Here is a 25,634-nt window from a genome sequence, read left to right as displayed (position 1 = left end):
GCTGAGCACTTGTGTTCCTTTTCCAATATTAATGACAAGAGTGAAAAAAGGGAAATAACAGTTTTGGTACCTCAGAACACCCTTTTTATTAAAATTATACATATTGGGTTAAAAAGTTTTTTGTTTCAGTGTTAAAACATATTTTATTGTTTTATAACCACAGATTTCAATGTACTTGAAATGATATGTTACATATCGACATGAATTTCAAATAAAAAAATAATTTAATCAAACTTGGATACTATGGAAAAAAACAAAAACGTCTCTCTTTCAAAGTCTGCATGGTGTTGATTATGATTTACAACAAATAAATGTAAGTTTTAGAACACTGGCTGTTGACTTCAATTGTTGCAGTTCTTTTTGTAACCTGCTGTGTCGCTATTGCTTTCAGCAAAAAGAAAAAGCGGAAGTCGCACTCTCGCGATACTTTGTTGTTTTCATTGATTTCTAAACATGGCGTCTGAATTGCAGGCGGGTACCGTAGCTGCAGCAGAAAAGGACTTGGCTGTCGGGTATGTTTGTTTCGTGTGCACCTTTTCCGAAAATTACAGAAGTTATCATAGTAATTCAGCTGACATATTAAAGTTTCTCAGACATATAAGGCGCGTTTTCAGGAGGAAGACCGTTAGCAGAGCAGCTAGCTAACAAATGATAGCTGTGCACACGAGCAAAATGAAACAACAAAGCAATTTTTTAAAAGCACAAAACGTACCTACACCTTATTTACTGACGGTTAAATGTCATTTCGCTTGGCACCATGCATGTGAACTCTGCAAATTAAAGCGTGACAGTTTATATTTGTTCACTTGAATTTCATACTCATTCAATCATACTCATTCAAATTATAGCTAACAACGTTCTCTAAACACACCCTAAAATCAAGTTTTAATTGGTACATTTATAGTATTAAGTGTTAATTTACCACAAGTCTGGCTGCATAAGCTCCATTTTGCATAAGCTCCATTTTGTAGCTTAAATGATTAAAGAAAAGAATGCCTTTAGTGAGAAAGTGAGATTAGCTTTGTTATGATTAATAAACAAGACGTTTCAACAGAATAGGTAGTGAACTCTCATACTGTTTTTTGCAAAAAAAAAAATAAAAAATGAAAGAAAAAAAAAAGCATAAAATGCAGAACTAAATGTTTAAATGTTTTTGTCTCCTGAATTTCAGGGATGCCTCCTTTGTTGAACAGCCTCCCAGTATGGATACAGAGTCATCAAGTGGCAAAGAGGGGATGGTAATATTTTCATTTTGGTATTAATATGTTTGAATATGTACCCTAACCCTTCCCCTACCCTACCCTAACTCACATTTACTTTTTAAATTATTTTCAGTCTCATTTAACATGCTGTTTATCTTAATACATCTTGTGTAGTTAGAAAGTGTGAGCTCTTAAAGCACAAATGTAAAGTTTGCTGGTGTCTTTATGTAATAAAAGAAACGGCATGTAAATGTTTCTTGCATTTAGCTGTCAGAAGAGGGTAGTGCCATTCTTTGAAAGCATTTCACCAACTGTTGAATATTTCAGTACTTACTGCACATCCTGCTGTTCTCCAACAAGGAAATTAGTGGCAAAATTAACAACTTCCTGCTTTGGTCAGAAGTGATATTTAAAGAATGCTTCCCTACCTAACAGTGCATGCTATTTATGGGTGATGTTTAGTTTTTATGACTGTGTGGTGGTGTTTTCATCAGGAAGCTACTGGCGATGGCTCAGAAGCCGCCGATGCTCTGACAGGATCCGGGGATGAGGAGAGCGGGCGGCAGCTCGGGGAGGTGGAGCTGCAGTGCGCCTTGTGCATGAAGTGGTTCACGGCGGAAACGTTTGGGATCGAAACCGCGTATGTTTGTTCAGAATATAGATGTCGGCTTCTGTTTGATGCACATGCAGCTGTTAACTGCCTGTCTCCACCACAGGACATGTCTTCCCTTCATGACCAATTATGTGTTTCACTGCAATGTCTGCCATCACAGCGGCAACACATACTTCCTCCGGAAACAAGCCAGTAGGTATTCTGAGTGCTGAAACCCGACTATCGAGGTTCGTTCCTTTTTAGTATTGTTAATTATTCCACTGTGTGTTTTGTTAGACTTGAAGGAAATGTGCCTCACAGCTTTGGCGAACCTCACATGGAGGTCCAGAACACAAGATGAGCATCCTAAGACCATGTTCTCCAAAGATAAGGTGAGAGTTGATCTTTTTAAGGTGCTTGTCACTAGGCCTGTCACGATAAACAATAAATCAATTAATCAATTAATCGCACGATAAATTAAACCTATCGACCTCATTTTAATTATCGGCTTTATCGTCTCTTCCTGCCTTTTTTCTTTCTGTTGATGACACTGAAAGGCTCACCTCCGGTCCTCTCCACTGACCCTCCCTTCTTCATTTCCTTTGTGTAATGTCCAGCTCACACTACACGAGTTGTCGGCCGACAGTCGGCCCATTTTCAAAACCTGAGAGACACATTAGCCGACAGAAATCCTAGGTATAACGGTTCGATCGGGTTCGTCGTGCCGTGTGGTGTCCAGCCACATGGGCACAAAATAATGGCTACAAGTCCAGTTAACTAATTTTAAAACCAGGCATTAATCAATGCTTTACTAGAATCTACCTGTGATGCATGTCAGCGTAAAGTCCTGACTGAATGAAAATCATTATAACCTGTTTATGCCACGTTAACGAAGAGCAGCTGAAAACTTACCGGGCTGGTCATACAGAAAGGATTTTAATGTATAACTCAAACTCTCACTGTTTTTTTTCCAATTACAATTTTGATTATTATGTCAAATATGAAGAGATTCACTAAAACTAGGGCCACATGTTAATTTTAGTTAATTAATTATATAGATTTCAACATATTAAAACATTTTTAAAGGGGTGATATTGTGTAAAATCAACTTTTTTGAGCAATATTATTCCTTCATCAACAATATACCTGGAGTGTGACCTTGATTATTTTATGCATGTTTGAGAAATCAAGTTATCTCCATGGCAACCACCAAGATGTGGAAAACACCTAGTTGGACCTAGAATCATTAGCACTTCTGCCTCCTTCCCCCTGCGACTCTCCCATTCAGCTCCTTATTATTATTGCTCACTAATCTGCTCTTTACAATCTAAAAATAAAAATGGATCACAGTAATAGTTTTTTTAATTATTTTCTTCAGTCGCATTCCTCCATTTTTTTGCAGGATATCATACCATTTATTGATAAGCACTGGGAATGCATGACGACCCGTCAGAGACCGGGGAAGCTCACCTGGCCCAACAACATAGTGAAGACGATGGTAACGTAGAGTGTATCTGGAGACCAGTAGTTGCTTTGAATACACTCGTCCCTCTCCCCTTACACACCGGGGTTCTTTTCATTCAGAGTTCCAGGATTCATCAAATAAGCATACCATTATTGTTGTATTGTTTTGTTAATTTTCTAGAGCAAAGAGCGAGATGTGTTTCTTGTGAAAGAACACCCTGACCCCGGCAGTAAGGATCCGGAGGAGGAGTACCCCAAGTTTGGCCTTTTAGATCAGGTAATTACTGCTAAGGATGTAAACACACACAGCATGTTTCAACTCAATCTGAATGTCTTATGAAGGCTTGTGTTCTTTTCTACTTAGGACCTGGGAAGCATAGGACCCTCATATGACACTCAGAAACAGACCACTGGAACCCCAGCAGCCGGTGGGCTCAATGGTAAGAGTTAAATAAAGATAAACTGTCATAGATCAGCATGTTTTTTTAACCATCCTTTATTAGAAGATGCATAGTGTTTGAGGATCTTTTCATTTATTCATACATGCCTACAGACGGTTAAACTTATGCAAACGAAGGTGGCAGATGTTGTTTTTGTTCCACATTGAGTTGTTCTGTCTTGTTGCTGTTCAGATATTCAGAACAGACATTCATACCAGACCAGAATGGAATCACTATCTTGGTTCTTAGATAGGAGTGCAGATACTATTTATTGACAATCACACACAACAGAAGAAATAAACTAGCACATCCTACTAAACCACTCATTGAAGAAACTATTGATTTCTTCAAAATGAATAGTTTTCAAGAATGTTAGAAGCAAAGTAATAAACCAACCCAGAAGTTTATATTATGCTCATGAAACACTGAGTTGTTAAATCTATAAAAGGATTTGCTGTTGCTTATTATATTTTAAGAATAACTAGCTATTATCTAAACTGCTTGCTGAAAATATATAATATGCATATGTGGAAGTATTTGACTACTGGTCTTATATTTATGCTAAAATCACATGTGCAAAAAGAAATTCTATTCTTCGTCATCTTTATTTTCACACAACCTACACATTTACTTAAAACTGACAATAATTGATTGCTTTAAGGAGTTTTGATTTTGTTCACAAACAGCCAAATTAATCAGGTTACTTGTTAAAAACAAAAAACAAAAACAAACAAACAAAAAGAAGCCAAGCCTGAATGAAGGCAGTGTCCAGAAATGATGACCGGAGTGTTTGTGTGCATTGTTTTCCAGGTGGATCTTCTTTCTCAGGTGAATATGTTACATTTTGACACCTGGAGCTTCTCGGTGTGTTTGTGTGTCTTGTAATCTGCTGGATAGAAGTTGGCCCTGAGGTTTTAGTCCCACCTCCTGACCCCTCTCCTCCAGCACAACCCCTCCAACCCCCTTACTCTGCTATCTCAAACCAAAACATGATTCCTAATAAGCATCTTGTGGGCAACTTCATCCATGTGCTGATGTAACCTCCCTGTCTGCTTTTTTATTTTTTACTTTTGCATCAGCTCTGTGCAGCAACCCCCAAACCATTGAACATACAGTGCCTTGCATAAGTATTCATACCACATATTTCATGTCGCAACAATACATTTCAATGTTTTATTGGGATTTTCTATGACAGACCAACACAAACTAGTGGATAATTATGCGGAAGCACAAATGGTTTTAATTTACATTTTTCCCCCAAATTCAAATATGAACGTTTTGAATTTACCTTTACAAAACCATAAGATATAGTTTGTGATTTTTCCACCAGCCTTGCAATGGATACAAGGAACAAGTGGAAGAAGGAGCTCTGGTCAGATGAGAAAATGAAACTTTCTGTTCATGGAAGTAATAATGGATATTATAGTTTATTGATGGATTTTACAGTTTATTCATTAATGAGAGCAGAAAGGAATGTTGTAAAAAGACCACAAGATGAAGACGGCAAAAAAGAAAAGTACAACTAATAATAGTGTTGTTTTGCAACGTCTATAGAGAAATAGAATGGATGTGTAATGATGTTTAACAAAGATTTTTTGTGATAAACTTGCCTCAAAAGAAATGCATCAATGTTTTATTTCTACATAGCATCATATTCAGACTTAATGGTTCTGAATACAAATTCATCTAGTCACATTTTTCATGTTTTTATTGGTAAAAGAAAAAAAAAAGAAAATCATGTATTTTTTCCCCACAGTAACATTTATGGACCTCTTTGTGTTGGCCTGTCACATAAAACCCCAATAAAAATAATACATATTGGTAGTTATGTGACAAAATCAGAAAAGGTTTCAGGGGTATGACTTCTTTTGCAATTTGCCGTAGCTTCCACATGTCTGGCTTGCTGCTGACAGGCTCTGACATCCTTTAGAAGCTTCCTGTGTGAAATGACAGTCTGCCTCCAGGGTGAAGTCTCCCTGAGAGCAGAGTGCCATTTTTTTAGTTGCTGTTGGCCTTCCCTTATGCTAATTAGCCTCATCAGCCTCCCTCTCTTTAAACTGAGGTAGAAAAAGCTCATTTTTTCCTCCTTGAATGAGTCCTGTTCCTCAAATAGTTCTCTGGGTTGGAGGACTTTACATGTTATTAGGACAAGTGATGGGTAGTAGTGATATCCTTATTGTGGTTTCATTTATATTTATATCTATTTCATTGAGTTTGTATAGTTATTACTGATTCTCATATTTTATTATTTGAAGAACTTTCAAGTAGAGCTGCACCGATCTGATATTGATGTCTGAATCTATCCAGATATTGGAAAAATTCCAGATGGGGTATTGGTGATGACATTCCCGATCCAAAAGAGCAGATCTATTCAATCTAATTCTGTACTTTGTGCTCTGAGTGATGTCAAGCTGTTTCATTTATTTTACATTATACAGTGATCCCTTGTTTTTCGTGGGGGTTGCGTTCCGAAAGTAACCTGCGATAAGTAAAATCCGCAAAGTAGTTACCTTTAGTTTTTACAATTACTATACAGCATAATTAAATACTCTACATTGAAACCAAAGAAGAAAACCTGTTTTCAGGTCAGCGGATGTGCGTGTTCATCAATCGGGCCTTAAGGTGATCAGGAGTCATGTCATTAAAGCATCTCCTCCAAGCTGCCCCGCGACATTCACAGCTGTATCTACGGCAGAGCGATGGATCTTGTCAAGCGACCCTCCACGGTCGGGTTTTGCGCTGATTCTGGCCACAGTTTTTTCCAGCAGGCATTCAAAGTTTCAGTTTCCATCTCCTGAATGGCCAATCTGTATTACTTATATTTAACGTTATTGGCACACAGGTAGAGAAGGAGGTCGGAGACTGTTTAGCCAATCAGGACGCAGAACACAATGCACTGTGAAAAAAACGGCACAAAAAAATCCGCAAAGAAGCGAAACCGCGAAAGGTTAACCGCGTTATAGTGAGGGATCACTGTATTTAGAATTACTAACTGCACTTTCTGAACTATTTGAAAGAAGGTTTGTTAAAGTTTATATTGAACATGTTTGATCAAGGTAGGCAAATCATTATTTCTGTCAGTTTCACTTTCCTTCTCATTTATTTCACATCAGCTCTTCTACTCCTAATCCCATTGACTGAACAAATTAAAGATGATTTTCCATGTTTGACCAAGCTTGTGACGCTATGGGTATATTTAAGTGAGCTGTACTGGTGCAGAGTTATCAAATAAATTTGTAATTCAGTGCATTTATGTCTGTTAAAAATAGTTTTAGGTCAATTCAGCAGCACAGTCCTTCTGTATCAGATCGGTATCGGCCGATACAAAACCTCAGTTATCTGTATCGGAAGTGGGAAAAAGTGGGTCATTGCTTCTGTACTTTCAGATATCCTGCAGGTAATATAAAAAAACAAAAACAAAAAAAAATCATCATGGTACAAGGCATTGAAAATCAAAACGGTAGGCTCCCAGAGCCCCCCAGAAAGTTAGGTGACGTTAATTCCTGCTGTTTTGTGCCTGGTCTTTCACCCATGTTGGCCAAATAACCTGCTTTGCCTTTGTCTTCATGTGTTCACTGGCAGTCTGACGTATTAACCTCCTGTTGTTTCACTACAGACAGTTTTTCAGACAATTCGACTTTGTGTGATGAACCTACACAGAGCAGGTCAGACTGCTGCTGGTTGAGCGCTCACTGTTATTATTCCAGAATCGCTGAGAGATTGTGGTCTGAGGTCTGTCTGCAGTTGTTTGACTGATGTATTCTGACACAGCAACGAGGAGCTGGCCGTCCTCGGATATCAGCTAAGAATGATCACTGATGGCTGATGGCAAAGAGTTGAAAACAATGGCAAATATTCTTCTATTCCAGATGTGCACAGGACACAAAATCTATGTATTTTAGTCGTTTATGATGACAATTGAAGTGGTAGACTTTGTTTCGCACCGATGCAACAAATGGATAAATACAATTTGTTAAAAGAAAAATTGGACTGACACTACCAGTATGTCTTTTATTGCTCTTATAGATTGTTTTTAAAGCATTTGATAAAAAAAAAATCCTTTCATCATCTTTGGGTTCTTTTTTGAGATCAAGTTTAACTTGCACGCACAAACAAACAAAACAAAAAAATCATATTTTTACATGGATGTCCAGAGGTTTATGCTTCAAAAACTTAATCATAGCACTATTCTATTTATTAAAGGTAATTAAATTAATAATAAATAGTATAATTCTTGGATATGTGGCATGTATTAAAAAGCTCCCAGTATAAATGTGGAAGTAAAATGGCTCCAAGTAGTCCCTCCAGTTCTTTTGTGGAGATTCATTCAAAATCAAAAGCTCCCTGCATTTTTTCACACAAATGTGGATTCAATTAAAAATTTTCTGCAAAATTAATGAAAAACATTTGGTTTAAGAGACTAACTCTCACCTGCAGGTGACAGTGTTTCTTACTTCCATAACTGCTGCCTCAGCCTTATTTTATGTCAGGTTGTAGCCTGTGATTGGTACTGCGAGTAAGAAAAGTCTAGCTATTTAAGGTTTTTAAAGAATAAAAATGTTTGTGTCCAGTCTGTCTGCTTATTTTTTTGTCATAATTTTTAGGTAGATTTTTTAAGTAGTTTAATAAATAAACACTATAGCAAAATTTCTAGCAAATATTTCTAAAGTAGTGCCTCAAAATCTGTGGTTTTGATTGCAAAAAAATCCCCCCCAAAAAACAAAAACAATTGCAAAATGCTGAAGGGACTAATTAATGGAGGCTTAAAAAGAGCAGCCACTGCTTCAACCTGTTTGTGTGTTCTGTGGTCCCCTGTCAGTTGAGTGTATGCTGCCCTTGCTGCTGACTGCTCATGCTCTTGTTTGGGTGCATCTTTTTTCGAATACACTTTTTAACTTTCTTGTGATTTTAAAGGTGCTCTGGCCCCTGGCCCTGGAAAAGGAAGGGGGGCCAAACGTAAACAGCAGCAGCAGCAGGAGGGAACGACTGCCGGAGCGACAAAGAGAACCAGGAGGTATGACCTGTAAATACAAATCCGGGACAACTCTGAGTGAGAACGTGATGGAGCTTTGAACCAGATCAAAGAGTTTTCTTCATTGTTTGTTCCTCACTTTTGACCCTTTGTTACACAGTGACCCGTTGTTCTCAGCCCAGAGGCTGCCCCCTCATGGTTACCCACTGGAACACCCATTCAACAAAGATGGCTATCGCTACATCCTGGCAGAGCCAGACCCTCATGCTCCTGACCCCGAGAAACTGGAGCTGGACTGCTGGGCTGGAAAACCCATTCCTGGTGATCTGTACCGGGCCTGTCTGTATGAGAGGGTGCTGCTGGCCTTACATGACAGAGGTACAACAACATCGCCATACTTTCCAAGGCTCAGATCTGTTCATGAATTATGACCAAACGATTCACCCGATGTGTCGCAGCACCTCAGCTGAAGATCTCAGATGACCGGCTGACGGTGACGGGGGAGAAGGGCTATTCCATGGTCCGGGCTTCACACGGCGTGAGGAAAGGAGCCTGGTACTTTGAGGTGACCGTGGATGATATGCCCCCAGAGACGGCAGCTAGACTGGGCTGGTCTCAACCGCTTGGTCAGTATTCCCTCACAGGACTGTAAACTTTATACCAACATTTACCATGTAGTAGCCTGGTAAAAACCAACTTCTTGTCATACACCTTGATTCATACAAATGGTCTAGACCAGGAGTATTCAACGGATCTGAATCAAATGGCTGAATTACCTCCTGAGTAAGCAGTCAAGTTCTCCAGAGTTCTACTAATGATCAGATTATTTTACTCAGGTGTCTTGAAGCAAAGACACATTTAGAAGTTGCAGGACACTGTCCCTGGCCTAAACCCTTGGCTATTAAGAAGTGACGGCTTGCTGGAGGCGGAGATTGAATCTCATTTTACCTAATCGCTGATGTTTGGCCATGATGTATGTAATGTGCCAGCTCAATTAAACTTACTGTATATTGCGTTCGCTGTAAGCAACTCCGTAGGCAGTAGGGACATTACATCTTTGCCAACAATAAAATGTCTTATGCACTCCTTTTCCTCTGACTTTAATTGCTCAGTATCTGGAAACATAGTCAACTTGGACTGAATGGCCCTTTCAATTTGCGGATTGATCCGGTTTAAATCTAATCAGAAATTGAACTCAGTGGGTGAATTTCTGGATGGAGCACTGAAGGGAGATGGGTAATAAGCAGAACTGCGTAGAAAGGCAATGGCCAGGCTGACCATGTAGAGTATGGAACATGTTCCTTTTGTCTGGAGATTCAGACGAGATCGAACTCATGAACTCTTTTCTCATGCTCAAATTTCAGGCAACCTTCAGGCTCCTCTGGGTTATGACAAGTTCAGCTACTCTTGGCGGAGTAAGAAGGGGACTCGCTTTCACCAGTCGGTAGGGAAGCATTACTCCTCAAGCTATGGTCAGGGGGACACACTGGGCTTCTTCATAGAGCTGCCTGATGAAACGGAGACAGCAAAGGCTCTTCCAGACACATACAAGGATAAGGTAAGCACCTGATACATAAAACTCACCTCAGTGGTTAGAGTCTCTGCTGTCGATTGGTTCATACCAGCTGCTTTGATTGGTGGTGGTTTTCATGACTCTCTCCAGGCACTTATTAAATTCAAGAGCTACCTGTACTTTGAGGAGAAGGACTATGTGGACAAAGCGGAGAAAAGCCTGAAGTCGGTGAATCCCAGCAGGGTGAGGAGAGACTCCTTTGAGCGAATAAAGTTGGAGAAGTTGCCGGTGTTGACTATGGAGATGTTGTTATTTCAGATGTTGTTCTATAAAAACGGTGTTAACCAAGGAGTTGCCTTTGAGAACCTCTTTGAAGGCATCTACTTTCCTGCAATCTCCTTGTACAAGAGCTGTACGGTCAGTACAGGATCAGGACACGTATTTCTGTCCTTAAACAACCAGATTAGTAAATTTTACTTCCTCCTCTTCACAGGTTTCTGTCAACTTTGGGCCTCAATTCAAATACCCACCTAAGGACATTAAATACCAACCGGTGAGAGCTTTTTACTTATATACTTACTACTTTTTACCAATCTGACCTAACTTAACTCCACACCTGCTGATTGCTCATGTTGGAATGCATTTCCTTTCACTCTCTCAGATGAGTGACATGGGTTGGGGTGCAGTGATCGAGCACACGCTGGCGGATATGCTATACCACGTTGAGACGGAGGTGGACGGACGCCGCAGCCCGCCATGGGAGGGATAAATGTAGACCAGTTCATAAGCCGTTCCACCATCAGACATCTAAACAATGCTAAAGAGAGCATATTTAAATCATTTTCCCTCTTTAGATCCACAACCTAAAACCACAGTCGTGATTATTAAGACATGGTGGCATAAACCATCCCCTTCTGAGATGTGCCATCAGAATCAACTCATCGTTGGGGCTCTGACACATCATCATAATAGAGCCTGATCTTCTGGGAAGAGAGTCTGGTCCTTAATCCATAGCATTTTCTGTGTTTTTGTTATTTACTGTTTTATACTTTGGATTAAAAAAAAATGTGTGTTTAATGGAAAAAAAGTTGTTTATTTGTGTGAACTGTCTTGATTTGAAGGATAATTCGGTGCAGATCAAGCAGGCAGCATGCTGAGAAGTACCGAGGCAAACAAGAGGGACGTTAAGTCAGTATTTGGAAGTGTGGCCAACATGAACAGAACGGCTTCGTTGACTGTCTCCGCAAACAGGCAGACTACTGAAACTGTTAATTCAGTTTTCTGCGCAGGAAATTGACGTCACCTTTCCCAACTAATTGGTACACTTGTTGAAATTTAGGAAAAATCCAGTTCAGTTTGTGAAAGCCTATACAGAGTAGTGAAGTTAAATAAAACGCGTTTTAACAATTAAGTGAAAGAATAAAGTAGCAGTAGCTTAGCTGAAGGTTTCAGCCTCCTCGAATTCCCATTCTTCAAAATAACAGGTAAGAGAAGTTGTTGCTGCGTTTGTGTTGCAGACATCTTTTGATGAAGTCTGGCATTAAACCTGAAATCACGTGACTCGTGATAATTAGCCTTCGTTTCTAAAAACAATTCTGCGAGCCAGTTATTTATAGCTGGCAAGAAAAAAAATGGCATGCCAGGCTATAAATTCAGCTTTTTTATGACGGTAAGAAAAATATTTCTAAGAAAACAAAAACACTTCCTGTAATCATAAGTTTCCTTTTAAAGTATTGCATGCTTTAATTAGTTCCTACTGATTGATCTGAGAATATGGCAGTAATTTATAGCAATGAGAACACGAGGAAAGGAAAATGTAAATCTCAGTAACCAACTGGCTTTAAATTGCTCTAAGCAAGACTGAGCAGTCTTTACAAATCCAGCTGATAAACTCAGTTTCATGAATTAGTCATTTCAGAGATAAAATCACTAGCTTTGATTTCCTCGGGTTTTTTTCTGATCGTTTATTTTCTATATTTAGTTGATGCTGAGCATAACTGTTGGAGGGTCTACCAAAGGGGATGAAACTGACTCAAACGTTGATTAGCTAGTGTCTAAACTGTAACTGGGTCCTGCAAAAGCAGACATTTTTACTCTCAAATCATTTTGACTTCTCAAAGCAAAACAAAAAAACATTTTTCAGACTATATCTTATGTTGGTATAGCTGACTTGTTTTGTTTCCTTTGGATGAGAAAAAAAAATGAGTGAACTGGTCTTCAGCGACGGTGAGAATATTAAAATAAATGCATCTTTTTTTCAGTCTTGAGTAAAAAAAAAGCAATTTGAATAAAAAAAACAGTTTATTTAAAGATGAGTATTTTATAAATGATACACTGCTGCGGCTGTACAAACACAAACTTAGAGATGGGGGACGGGATTGTTGGTCTTAGAGAGTTGAGCTGACATCTCCATTGGGCTGGCAATGTTTACCATCATCTGCTGGATCTGAGAGGTGCTGTTGGAGGAAACGATTATATGAACTTTTGCCGTCACGATACTCGTTCACACTTTCAAAGGCCGGACTTACTCTTTCATGTCTACGGAACATACGACGCAATAGGCCCTGCTTGGCTTTGGGGCTCCTAGGGGCCAGGACCAGTCCAGGTCTGGAGGTCGAGATCCCATTGGACCAAAAATGTTCAGTTCTTCGAAGCATCCCGTATCTATGAGCTAGGAGCAAAAACGGATTAACGCTGATTTCAGCTGTACATGATCAGATGCTAATGTAAGCTGTGAGTATAATCACTTCATTTTGCCAGCTCCTCGGAACGCTTCCCGTGTTGAATTTGGCGTAGAACTCGCCGTCTGACTGGTTCAGAACGACTCCCTTCAGTGCGCAGAACTCCTCGATATCCTGCACGTCATCGCAGTACACCAGTCTGGGCTAAAGGTGATGAAAACAACATACTTGTATTTATTTAGTGATTAGAAATTGATCTATTAACTGTGTTCATGTGTGTGTAAGGTTGACATGGGACTGTACATAAAAGCAGCCCTTTATTAACCATTAATACTGGCAACAAGAAAAAGAAGCAATAAAAACTGTAACATGACTTAATTAGCCTGTGAAAATAACTCAAAAATAGTCCACTTTGGATGTATTTTTGCTTTCTTTTTCCCTTCCGTCATAAAAGTTTCTGTTTATGCCTTAGAAGGAATGGAAAGCCCATGTTTAACCTGCTTTACTTTTGCATTTTGCACTTAAGTTTATTCGTATCTTTAGAAAACATGTAAAACTTCCGGTATCTCACAAAAGAGACATTAACATACATGGAAGAACCTTAAGAAAATCTTATATTGCAGCAGAAAGACTTTCAGTATTCAAAATGCTACATGAACTGACTAGTATACATTACTGTGAGAGAACGCAAAAACTATTGTGATGGAATGAAAGACTTTTGCTAGGTAATGCCAAGACAATAAATTCCCCTCATGTCCCTTGGGGGCCTCCGTATGAAAAAACACTTAAGTGTGAAAAAATGCAAAAAGGAAATCAGAAAGAGTGAACACTTTTTCACACCACTGTAAAGTTATGAAAATCAATATTGGGCTTACGTCTGGTTTGAAAGAAGGCTCCACCAGTCCTGCTTCCAGCATCCGGAAGTTGATTTGTCGGAAGAAGGGATGAGACTTCACTTCTTTCCCTCCTGATCCTCGACAGCCCAGTCTGTGTTTTGGATCCCTGTTCAGCAGCTAAAAACAAAGACAATTTGTTTATAGTTTGTTTGATGGCCTTGAGCCCGTCGTGACGCACACTATAGATAGCAGCAGGAAAAGCTCTACATCTCTAAGGTTACATTATCTACGTTAGATGAGCATTGGACAGTGAAACTCACGCCGTTGCAGATGTCTACGGCATCCTTGCTGAACTTCTCATTGTATTCCACAGGTTTTGATTTAATCCTTTTCTCCACTTCTGAGGATTTGGGGCGCTCGCCTCGCTCCCTGAAGGGAGACTTCCCCGCAATCATTTCATAAATCAGGCAGCCGAGGCCCCACCAGTCAGGACTCGTGTTATATTCCTCTTTGCTGATCACCTCAGGTGCTGTAAGGAGAGAACAGTTATGGAGGAGAATATCTTCTACACAGCATTAAACAGAGTAACAGAAAGGGAAGGAATGCCCTTTCAGGGATCATCAAGATTTCCTGGCTATTAACGTGTGAGTCTTACATGCCTCTATGTCACTGACATATTCAGTGGCACAATGTGCTGGCTCACTTCTTGACTCTTTAATCCTGGCCCAAAGCAGCGTAGGGAAGAGGTAGCAAACGGGTCCTATAGGTGATGACTGGCCTCTTGGGAAGTTAATGAACAAAGGAGGCAGCTTTTATTCCACTCACATCCATCAGCGCCCAACTGTGGAGCAACCTCCTAAAATGCAGGTGTATTCCATTTGTGTGCGACCCCACTACCGTGGCAACCAAAAATCATTTATTTTCTCGACCCATCCGCCAACACATAAATTTTTACCTTGGTGAATTTGTGTCTCTTTACTCCTTTCAGTGTTGTTACTATTGTTAAACATGAAATAACATTCATCAAGTGACTCATTTGAATAGACCTCAACACTCTAAGTAGTCATGAGAGATGCACCGAAAATTAACCGTCATTGAAAACTATGGCAGTGGCCGATGTCATTTTGCCCATGTTGGTATATTTGGTGTTTTTGGGGGTTCTTTTGGCTGTGCTCATGTCTCCCTAGCGCTCTTAGCGTGATGCTCAGGAAGAGTGCAGCAAATGACCGCAGGACAAAGGAGTGTCCCGTCAGACCAAGGATGTCAGAAATTATGTTATCTTATACTTCTAAACTTGTTCAGTTGTACTTATTTGTGCAATAACTCTTAAGAACTAAAAGATACACATTTTCTTTTCTTATTTGGAGACACTGTAGTTTTAATGTCTCTTAAAGTGGCAATTAAAAATGTTGCGGAAAACAGGTTCAGGGAAATCAAACCATCGATACACCTGGTTGTGAAGTGTTTATGCTGACCTGTCACAGGTTCATTTTCAGGGGTCGGTTCAGGTTTAGTGTTATTGTCCATTTATCCTTATGCTCAATATATCATGATACAGATTTCAAGCTATAACATCCAACTCTATTCATGAAGTACTTTTCATTGACTGTTCCTGGTTGAATGTGAGCATGTAGAGTGGAGAACATGTGGTGGAACCTTGTATACAAATCATTAGTGAGCCTGTGATCTGCAATGGTCAAACTGCTTTCTGCTGTTCATGCACATGGTTTTCTAAGTCTGGATTCTTCTTTGACGTCTTGAAAACTGATGTTGACTGACACTAGAGCTAGAGTTATTTGACTTGCAGCAATTGTCCCACAAAGTAGAGACTCAGTGGGCTGAACACAAATGCGCACCACACTTTAAGAGCAACATTTGTGGATTAATTGAGACTTCTGTTCAGTAGGAATAATACATACCCATGTAGTATAATGTGCCGACCCTGCCGTGCACCAGATCCCCGTCCTCCAGCTTCACTGCCAAGCCCAGGTCAGAGATGCGGATGTGTCCTTATTGGCACAAAAACAAAGAGAAATCCACTCAACAGGGTTAATACTCTTTTCAGTTTTCCTGCACTGACGCACTTTCCCTTTCCTCATTCTTCAGAACCTGCAGAACCTGTTCTTGGAGCTAATTTTACAACTGCCCATCATCTCACTTGGTCTATGTTTTTAACCGAAGTGAGACACAGACCTCGTGTGTGTGTGTGTGTGTGTGTGTGTATATATATATATATATATATATATACATACAAGGTGATACTTCACCTGTTTCCCACAGTGTTTAACTTCCTCCTTAGACTTTGTTTGAAGGCTTGTCAAAATACCATTAAAACCGTTTCCTTATTGAGTTCTTGAGGTTTCATGTGAAGAATTCATGCAGTCTGACAGCAGAACTACTACTGTTTTAAATCTGACGCGAAAGCTAAAAATAGCTGCTAATAACAACCCTGGAATGTGACTTGTTTAAAGTTATTTTAGTAGACTTCAAACTAACTACTGCACCCTCATGAGAAAAACAAACAGGCACACTTAGTGTGGCCAGACATACCGTTGTCATCCAGGAGAATATTTTCAGGTTTGAGGTCTCTGGAACATAAAATCACAGCGTATGAAGCAGATCGTGCTGCTGTGATGTGTTCAGATCCACGTGGAAACACGCTCACCTGTAAACTATCGACTTCTGGTGGAGGTGAATTAAACCACAGCAGACTTCTGCGGCATAGAAATAAACTCTATCCATGGCTAAGCCGTTCTTTGCCATATTGTGAATGTGAAACCGCAGGTCACCGCCGCTCATCATGGTTAAAACCATGCAGAGACTGTGTTTGGTCTCATAAGCATATGCAAGATTGACCTGCAGAGAAAACGGGAGATGTATGAGAGAGAAGTTGAATGTGCATACATGTTAAGAAGGAGTGTACAACGTGTTATAGAGGTAAAGACAGTTAAGTGTACGAGTTTTAACAGTATACATTCCCCAGACTCACTGCTACTCCCAATTCAAATCCATGAAGAAATTATGGTAATGATTCAAAGTTTTTATCAATTTAAATGTCTAAAGTTGCACACCACAATATTAACTCTATTTACTTTTTCATATTTTAAGGCAGGCATATAAAAAGTTTTGTCAAGGGAATCAGAATTGTTCAGTTTGAAGCATTTTGGGTCTCAAAAAACTGTGTGCCCTTAGATGTTTGTGGTTCTTTTTACTGTTAAATTAAGACAAATGCAGTAACTATGTTTATGAATGAGAGATGACTTACATCGTACCTAAAACAGAAATTATTTTTGGAAGATTGTATTTGTCTGAAAACGTTGGCCTACAGCATTTGGACAGCGCCTGTTTGTAGACCAGATGTACTTCATGCTACAATCAAAATTAAAGTGAGGAAGTTGGTGAACAATTCCTGTTAGAAGAATAAGGCTGGCAGCTGAGCTGCGTTCTATTAGTGTCACCTCCTTCTGGAACTCAGGTAGCAATGAAGAGTGGTCATTTTTTCCCCGGTAGTTTTAAACTAATATGCAGCGTTCTACCAGTTCATTAAGTCTGTATTAAAAGTACATCAAACATCCCCTATGCTACTTAGGATAGTTTCCTGTTGCTTGAATTTAAATGTTCATGATTTTATTCTTTTACTCAGTTTTCACATGCAGTTTTCCAGTTTCAAGAATAAAGTAATTTCTCCCTCTGTTGATCATTTTTTTAAATTACATTTATGCATTTATGTTTATGTGTTTTATCTTTGTTCAGTATTGTTGTCCATAGGTCTGAGTGCGTGTGTGTCTGGTTGTTTGTAATGGGTCACAATGTCTCACAAGATGTGTTTCCTTTCCAAATGTGTGCAAAACTTTGTCAATATTTCACTAATGTCAAAAAACACAAATTCGGCTTTCCGCCAAATAAGAAACGCAATTAAAATCACACGTGAATAAGTTTGTGCTATGAGTCATTAAAAACATGTTGCACAATGATCCTCCAACTACTTCCTGTCGTCTTCTACTTCCTGATTTGTTCAGTGGAGACAACTATTTGTTGATCATGTCATTTGTTTGATGCAAAAAAAAAAAAATTATTAAGCAAATGTATTTTCAATATGTCAAATTGCACAATTATATGGTCAATGGAAGTGCAGCTATTGCCAAAGGCTAGTGTTTTTCTTTCATCCTTGACTGTATTAGAATTGCTGGGTTTACATCTGTGTGTGTGTGTGTGTGTGTGTGTGTGTGTGTGTGTGTGTGTGTGTGTGTGTGTGTGTGTGTGTGTGTGTGTGTGTGTGTGTGTGTGTGTGTGTGTGTGTGTGTGTGTTGGTTGATGTATCAGGTTACCTCCTCGGCATCTGTGAATGCTAACATGTTAACTTTATAACGGCATTACTGTTCTTTTTGTTGAACCCTTTGCTTCGCACTGCCTCATATGAAAAGCTTTGTACATTTGATGTTCATACTTGTTCTGGGATGAAGGCAAAACATTTTCTCATTGTTTACAGCAATCCACAGAAAACCAGTGTCCGAGAGTGGTTGTAATCTCACCACAAATCGGCTGTCCACCTCCTCTAGTAGCTCCTTTTCGTTGAGTGCCATGTGTTCTCCTTGCCATTTCTTTACGTGAGTCTTTTCCAGCTTCTTGCAGGCATACATCATTCCTGTGGCTCGTACCTGACAAGCCCAAACCTACAGGTTGAAATGGAAATGCTATGAAGAGATTTATGTGGTAGAAACAACAATTATCAGAAACTGTAGCAGGAAAGGCAAATCTGTCCAAAAGTGATTGTGACATGTAAAATCGGAACTTCCCCTTTTAGACTTGTATGGTAGTGTAGTAGGGATCAACTTTAACAAGCCTTACCTCTCCAAAGCCTCCTTTCCCCAGTAGCCTGTACTCTCTGAAATCGTTTTTGGTGATTGGCCGCCTTAAAGAGAAAAAACAAGGACATTGTCTTTGTGATTTTGTTTCTTATCCACTTCTTATTTCAGCAGTTTGTGGCATTAAGCCAATGATTAAACCAGCAACTCAACAAACAAATAACTAGGAGTGCACCAATTGCAATCGGTTGGTGCCAATTTTTTTCACCTCGGGAAAGAATTAGTGATCACCACCAGATTTTAGCTGATACTGATTTTTTTTTTTTCTGAAACGTCATTAAGTACAGTGAGAATGGAAGTCGGCAACAATGGACTGGCTACTATTAACTGCGCATATGCAGACGTGACCTGGTGGTCAGGTCTGTCAGTCACGACAGACTAAATGGGGGCAATGGCTGATTTTCAGACCTTAATAGAGGTTCAAATTTCAAATTGTCAAAGGACAGTGCACATTAATCAACACTGTACTGCATAATGTGCCCAAGTTAGATGAAATAAGTGCTATGGATTCTTACACTCACACAGCTGCTGCTTACATAACCATATCACATAAGACTGGCGACAGTCACACATAAACAAAATGAAACTGATTACAGGTTTTGGTCGGGTCCCGAAACTGGTAAACAGACCTGGGTGGTGCACAGAGGGGAAAATGGGTGAACTACAATATAAGCTCATTTTTATCGGCAGTCCCTCTGGCAGCTGTTAAAACCAACCTAAAAATCAACAAAGTTAAAATCACACATTTATATTTATACAATGGAATTACAAGAAACAATATGTTTCATAAAGAAAAGCAGAGCAATTTTTGATCCAGTGGGTTCTAATGGAGACATTGTTGCCTTAATAACCTAAGCCAATCCCTTGATTGGCTCTTAAAGGAGTTAAGTGTGGGCAAAACACTTATAGTGACTGGAATACTAGATGTTACCGCCACTAACTGGCAGAACAGTCTGCCCAAAGGTGGTGTGTGTAAAGGGTAACCATTGACTGAGTGGCTCTTCTAGAAACAGATTTCAAGATCGGTTTCAGCTAAGTGCTGATCTCCGTTCTCCCAAAATTAAGGAAATCTGGGTCGATTCCTTGGTGTACTCCTACAAATAACCAAATGTTTTATGAGTGTCACTTCCTCCTTCAGGTACTGATATGCATCACAAATTTGTGCACTGACCTCTCCAGATGCTTCCACTGTAGAAAGCGGTCAAAGTGCATGCTGAACTGGTACTGTGTGAAGGCTCTTGACTGAGGTATTCATGCAGGAATCTAAAAGGAGAGTTTTGAGTGTTTTAGGGGTAAAACACATGCATGCTGAACACAGTGCTGTGCAAAATCCCTCTATTTTCTTTCTTCTTGCAGTTCGTCACATTACAGACACATTTTTTTTCTTGTGCAACATTCTGATTTTCTGAGACAGACAATTATTAAAATTACAAGAAATAAAGGCTTAAAATATAAGTTTTCAAATGACTGTCAAAATTAATGTTTTTTTTCCCCCATAATATTCTAATTAACTTAAGATGTATCTTTACATCATCTACCAATATCTCAATTAAGTATATTGAAGTTTGTGGTTATAATGTGGTCTACTTATGTGAAGATCATGTATAACCAGACAGATGCATGAACTCACTCTTTGCATTTATGAAAGACTTCTCCACAGGGATCAAGCTCCAAACTGTTGATGTAGTTTTGTTCATGCTTTGTTAAAGAAGGCACACAATGGTTGGCCTATGGAACACAGAGGAAGTTATAAAAAAGAAAGAAAAACACCTGGTATTTAAAAGTGAACACAGAGCTGAAATATTTGTACGTATATAAACAGGGGCTTTCAGACCTGACTTCTGATGAATGTGTTGATGATGTAAAGCCCAAAGCTGTGCCTTTCCTCGTCTGTCTTTGTTTCAAAGGCTTCCTAAAGGAAACAAAGAGAAAGGAGGATGAGAAATACAAACTTTGCCTAATTTACCCAGGAAATGTGAAAATAAAATAAAAAAAAATTTCCTGTCATTCATAACCGTTTTGATCTGAAATGAAATGTGATTTAGCATGTCAACTGCTGATGGTAAGTTGTCAAGTTTGAAGGATTTAAAAAAGGATTGAGCTGCTGAAAATGAGTCTTTAACATGATTCAAATGGACTGAGTCATCTGCAGATGAAGACAGTGAGGTGGTTTATATGTAATGCGTTGAGCCTGAAAACAAATGCAAAGAAGATAAACAAAATGGTTTGAATTTAAATGAAAAATAAAAAGAAACAGGACAATTTGGAGAGGCCAATTAATCTGACAGTCATGTTTTTGGACTGTGGGAGGAAACCGGAGTACCCAGAGAGAACCCACCATGCACAGGGAGAACATGCAAACTCCCTGCAGAAAGACTGGGAATCAAACCCAGAACCTTCTTGCTGCAAGGCAACAGCTCTACCAACTGCGCCACTGTGCAGCCCTCTAAGGTATAAGGGTGTAAAGAAAATGGATGGATGGACGGATGAAAAGAAATGTTCCGTGGTTTGAAAAATTGAAGGCGTTAGATTCTCATTAGAAAGTGTATTTTAACACTTGTTGAACTAAAAATACAGCTGGTTTTCGATTCTCTTCAACATCCAGCGTCTGTAATTAGTTTGATTGCATCTGTGTGCAATCAAACTAATTACAGGTGTAAGCCTGAAAAATATTCAGGCTTACACCTGAATATTTTTTTAAATAAAAGCCCTGGTATAAAACTAATTTTTGTAAGTAATTATAATGTCATTTAGATTTCATCTTTACCCGGGGAGCAGCATAGCTCGCAATACCAAAGGTTAAACTGGTGTGCATGAAGTTCTTACAGATCTCGACAAGAAATTATGGAATGGTAGAAAACATTTTAATAAAAGGAGAAGGAGTCCCCAAACTGCCAAACAGCTGAAAACATTTCTGTAAAACCTTTTAAAAAGTGGCCTCCTCAGTTTTCCTTTCCAGAATGTTGGCATTGGCAGAACTGCTGTTTTAGACTGCTGTACTCACAAACGGAGTCTGAAATTTTATTATTTAGAAAACCGGAATAGAGCCCATGCTTGGCATAAACCAAGGAGATCACTCCAGAAAATGAAAACGACCTCACATCAACTGTGAATCATTTATCTGGAAGTGGATTTGGGAAGGCTTTGCAGAGTCCAGACCTGGCCAGCTCACCATCAAAGAACCCACCAAGGATTTTTTTTTTTTGTGTATCTAAAGGGGCTGTCCTGGGAAATGAGACTGTAACAAGAAATTTACACTGAAACAGAACTAGCTCTTACAACAATCAGAAACACAACATTTAGTGGAATATTCACCACAAACTGGATAAGATCTTGATCTTGACTGAGAAGCATTTGAGTGACTGATTTTTGGTGTTTCTCTTAAACAAAATAATTTTTTTCTTCGCAGAGATAAGAAAATATTCCACATGAATGTGTGAATATTTCATGGTGATGAGCTGAAGATTTTTTGTGGAATCCTAATTTTTCCCCACATGATTGCATAACATTTTGTCATTTTCCTGTATGTGTTCTGATGATGAGATTTAACTGAAACTTCTTCAAATTATTGCTCACATTGAGCAGAAGATAGACACACTGCTTATACAACTTATCGCTACGTTTTCAAGTTTTGGTTAGCTAACAAATAACCAAATAGTTGCTGGTTTGATGTGATTAAGCCTTTCTGGTTAATGTCACAAGACATTTGCAACTTTGCAAAGCTAAACCAAGTCACAATATTTTACAGGAAAGACACTTTTCCCTGTAACTCTTCCAAACAAAAATTACCTATTTGTCTTTCTTCTAATTGTTCTCTTATGTTAACATTTAGGAGGCCTGTAGCGTTAGAGATTGAGCTCATTAGCATCTCTTTATGCACAGTATAGAGTTTATTAGGGGTGAATTTGAACACTCATTGGATGATTGCCAAATATCTGAAATATTTTTCCCTTTTTAATGATTGTTTTCATTGCAAACAATAGAATTGAAATTGTTTGGAAGTGGCCTTGTAACCTTTCTCAGACTGCAGGGCGGTTACGTTATCTTCTCCAGGGCCATTGCTGATGTCTTACTCACTTGGCATTTTGTTTACACACACCTGGATGATGCAAAGCAGCACAAAGCCAACAATCAATATTCATAGTAGTAGTAACAGTGACTATGATGAAGTAATCAAGTGAATTTTCTTAACGAAATATCGTGTAAGCAGTAGCGATTGATCGCTACTTTGGTTTTTCTTTTGATTATGAATACTGATATACGTCATGTTTTGTACACCTTAGATTGAATTTAGACCATCATTTTAGAACCTGATGAAGACCTACTAAGACATTAGTATTATGTCCTGATATATAAAAGTTGGATTTATAGGAGGGTATACTTTCCTATACAGAACTTGAGGCTTTTCTGTGTTGTAATGCACTTGATGGGAATCTTATTCAGTAGTATTTACCGGTCCTTGAACATTGGTTCGAGGAGGAAAGAAGAACATTTATGATTCTAGGATGAAATCACAATTAGTTTGCACGTTTTTTTTTAGCATACCAAAGCATCCAGGAGCAATATGTAGTTGTGCAGTTCTTGCCGAGTCATACAGTAGAGATGAAAGAGCTTCTTGCCAATAGGCTGATAGACACATAAATCATAGAAGTCTCGTTCTGACAGGGAGAAAAACAGAACACGATGTGATGAACAAAATTAGCAGCAACTTATTGACTATTCATTTTAGTCAATAACACTGTTTGTGCCTATAACTGACACTTTACCCAACTTTGACCACTAGCCTTCACCTACAGTTGTTCTTATAACTTTACATGTTATGGCAGAATTTTTAATTGTTTGATCATTTTTTTAAAGAATATAAATTCTCAGAAAAGTTAAGAGTAACAAAAGCTATCATTTCTGTCAAAATTAGTGACTAAGTAAATTCATTTGTTATAAAACAATTGTTTTTGCTATTTTGAACCATAAGATCAGGAAAATGATGTGAATGGGAATGAGCAGCTAATTAAAAAGTGTAAAATATTTTCGGGATACAGAAATAAATCAATAAATCACAAATGTCTTCACATCACATACTGGACACGCTAAAAAAGTGTGTTGGTTTAAAAATTATTTAAAGGAAAAGTTGGGGTGCTCTCCACCAGAACCGCAAAGCAGCCTGCTAACAATAAATTAGCATTAATAGGAAGGATAGTATTAAATCTACTTTTATGATGACATGAATTAGATAGATACAGTAGAACAATTTGATATTGTGCCTTCACCATTTTACTTTAACAGTGAATTAAAAACAAGGGTGTTGCACTTTTAGCATTAACTTTTAGAATGTTTTTTCCTCACTATTCATTAAATATTACATTCGTTTTGCATAAATTCTGACTCATTTCTTCTGGTTTTAGTTGCTCATGAGTTCTAATGGTTTTTTGCAGTGTCCTCCACAGCGCGGCTGGTGGTCTTTTACTTGATACAAACTTTTTTGTTTCTTGCTTGGTACCAGGAAAAGTCCTACTGAAGTCTCATAAACAAGTATGCACACACACACTCCTACACACACCGATGGTCTTTGCTAGCTCCCTGCACTCGCTGATGTGGGGAAAGCGAAGCAGTTCTTTCCATCTCCAGCTCCTGCCTTTGCTTCCTCCACCTGCAAATCATCAGCAGAAGAGAAAATGAAACATGCAACTTACTGCTGACGAGTCATAAACACACACACACACACACACACACACACGCACGCACGCACGCACGCACGCACGCACACACACACACACACACACGCCTCCCTAGACCATCAAGTTTTAAACAATAGCATGCTCCTCTACAGTGAATGAACTATTATTAGCTTCAGGAACAGGTTAGTGGAGCCTGTGTGACCACATTGCAAACTCTGAGGCTGTCACTCAGGGTAGGAATTTTGGTTCCTCAAGTCGCATTTGTTTATCAACTCAGGATGGTCACCATGCCACCAGTGTGTGGGTCTTTTGCTTTTTTGTATTTTTATGTGCAGATGGTGAAAAGGAGGCACCTGGGAAGGAAATAACCTGCCACACTGCAGGGGTGGTTCTGGTCAGCTTTCCAAAAACGCCTCAGGGAAGCAGGGATATCCTGACAGTACTTTTGATTTCCAATAAGGTTTATGTTATAAAGGGACAAAAATTCTCTAAAAAGAACTTGCATTTTTTTAAACATATATTCAAATGCACATGTGTCTGTTCTAAATAAGGAGGGATGGATTTTTTTTCACTTCTGTTACATCCATTTTTCAGACATACAACTGTAGGATAAACTTTAAATCCTTCTTACCTTCTCTTGCTCTAACAAGAGCGCTGTTTTGCACCATGTTGTCAATGTCCATATTGGAAAGTTTGACTTAGAATATGTCCTTGGATAACTTGTCCAGAGTAGTGGGACACATCAGACCTTTGCGTCCCAGCTGCAGAGGATTCAGAGCTCCGCAGGAACCTTGACGACTGGAACTGAGCTGAGACAAATGAGGCGTGCAGTCTAACCTGTTACTCAATAATAAATGGAAACACTTGTTTTGTGACAGTGTGCTCAACGCTCAGGAACACTCCCTCGTAACAGAGGAGGGACCAGTCACCTGTGCGAGTCAATGGCTAAGAAATGTGGAAGGAATTCAAGTGAGAAGAAAAAAAATAACACATGGATATCTGTTGGCACTCCCAAACTCTTATATAATTCAAATTAATTCTAGAAGTGAAACTCAATAAAGTGTTCATCTAGTAAATCAGAACTGCTCGTCAAAAGAATAAATGCTTCTCTGACCTGGCAATCCGTAGAGCTGGTCCCTATCTGAGCTTCATAAATGTTCAAATAGAACATTATAACATTCAAACAAATCAGTAAACTGCGGACAGAGTTGTACACTAAATGGAAAAACAGATGATCAATTTGCTATTCAAAAACTGCCTCCCACATAGTTTTTCTCCATAGATCAAAAATACTTTGCATTTTCATTCACCAGCTATTTTATTAGGTACATATTACAGGTGCTATTACAATAAACATAGTCTCTTGTCTTCAGATCTGCTTTGATGCAACAAAG

General features: G+C 38.9%; 1 protein-coding gene and 1 pseudogene across 4 annotated transcripts; one reads left to right on the top strand and one right to left on the bottom strand.

Moving 5' to 3' along the window:
- Nucleotides 1-379: 379 nt before the first annotated feature.
- On the top strand, nucleotides 380-11,270 carry ash2l (ash2 like, histone lysine methyltransferase complex subunit). 3 transcript variants are annotated; one of them, XM_008423220.3, is made up of 18 exons: nucleotides 380-512; nucleotides 1,172-1,238; nucleotides 1,697-1,842; nucleotides 1,919-2,007; nucleotides 2,092-2,186; nucleotides 3,197-3,292; nucleotides 3,440-3,535; nucleotides 3,623-3,698; nucleotides 4,509-4,526; nucleotides 8,613-8,712; nucleotides 8,831-9,048; nucleotides 9,129-9,296; nucleotides 10,035-10,228; nucleotides 10,334-10,426; nucleotides 10,502-10,600; nucleotides 10,677-10,736; nucleotides 10,845-10,954; nucleotides 11,038-11,270. In XM_008423220.3, exons 1-17 carry the CDS (start codon nucleotides 454-456, stop codon nucleotides 10,950-10,952), a joined length of 1,782 nt encoding a protein of 593 aa, XP_008421442.1. In that variant the 5' UTR covers nucleotides 380-453; the 3' UTR covers nucleotides 10,953-10,954; nucleotides 11,038-11,270. The 3 variants fall into 3 exon arrangements, with proteins under 3 accessions (XP_008421442.1, XP_008421441.1, XP_008421443.1); XM_008423219.3 differs by having other exon boundaries at nucleotides 10,845-11,270; XM_008423221.3 differs by lacking the exon at nucleotides 4,509-4,526 and having other exon boundaries at nucleotides 10,845-11,270.
- Nucleotides 11,271-12,569: 1,299 nt separating this feature from the next.
- Nucleotides 12,570-25,093, bottom strand: LOC145554239 (G protein-coupled receptor kinase 6-like; annotated as a pseudogene). Its single transcript, XR_014090268.1, has 15 exons — nucleotides 24,872-25,093; nucleotides 24,123-24,212; nucleotides 23,111-23,223; nucleotides 20,400-20,477; nucleotides 20,196-20,293; nucleotides 19,737-19,828; nucleotides 18,549-18,612; nucleotides 18,233-18,373; nucleotides 16,366-16,556; nucleotides 16,251-16,288; nucleotides 15,620-15,709; nucleotides 14,021-14,229; nucleotides 13,740-13,877; nucleotides 12,931-13,068; nucleotides 12,570-12,854 (listed from the first exon to the last, which is right to left on the bottom strand). The product of XR_014090268.1 is annotated as a G protein-coupled receptor kinase 6-like (transcript).
- Nucleotides 25,094-25,634: the final 541 nt, after the last annotated feature.

The sequence above is a fragment of the Poecilia reticulata genome, chromosome 12 (assembly GCF_904066995.2).
Source record: "Poecilia reticulata chromosome 12, P_reticulata-male-v2, whole genome shotgun sequence".
NCBI classification, from domain to species: Eukaryota; Metazoa; Chordata; class Actinopteri; order Cyprinodontiformes; family Poeciliidae; genus Poecilia; species Poecilia reticulata.
Note: the sequence above shows the minus strand (reverse complement) of the source record. Positions and strands in the feature narration are given on the sequence as shown.

Excerpts from the sequence above, each read along its gene's own strand:
- ash2l (XM_008423220.3), top strand. The coding sequence starts at position 454 with ATGGCGTCTGAATTGCAGGCGGGTACCGTAGCTGCAGCAGAAAAGGAC. Across the intron at positions 2,008-2,091 it reads CTTCCTCCGGAAACAAGCCA|ACTTGAAGGAAATGTGCCTC; the intron begins GTAGGTATTCTG and ends GTGTTTTGTTAG. Across the intron at positions 9,297-10,034 it reads GGGCTGGTCTCAACCGCTTG|GCAACCTTCAGGCTCCTCTG; the intron begins GTCAGTATTCCC and ends CTCAAATTTCAG.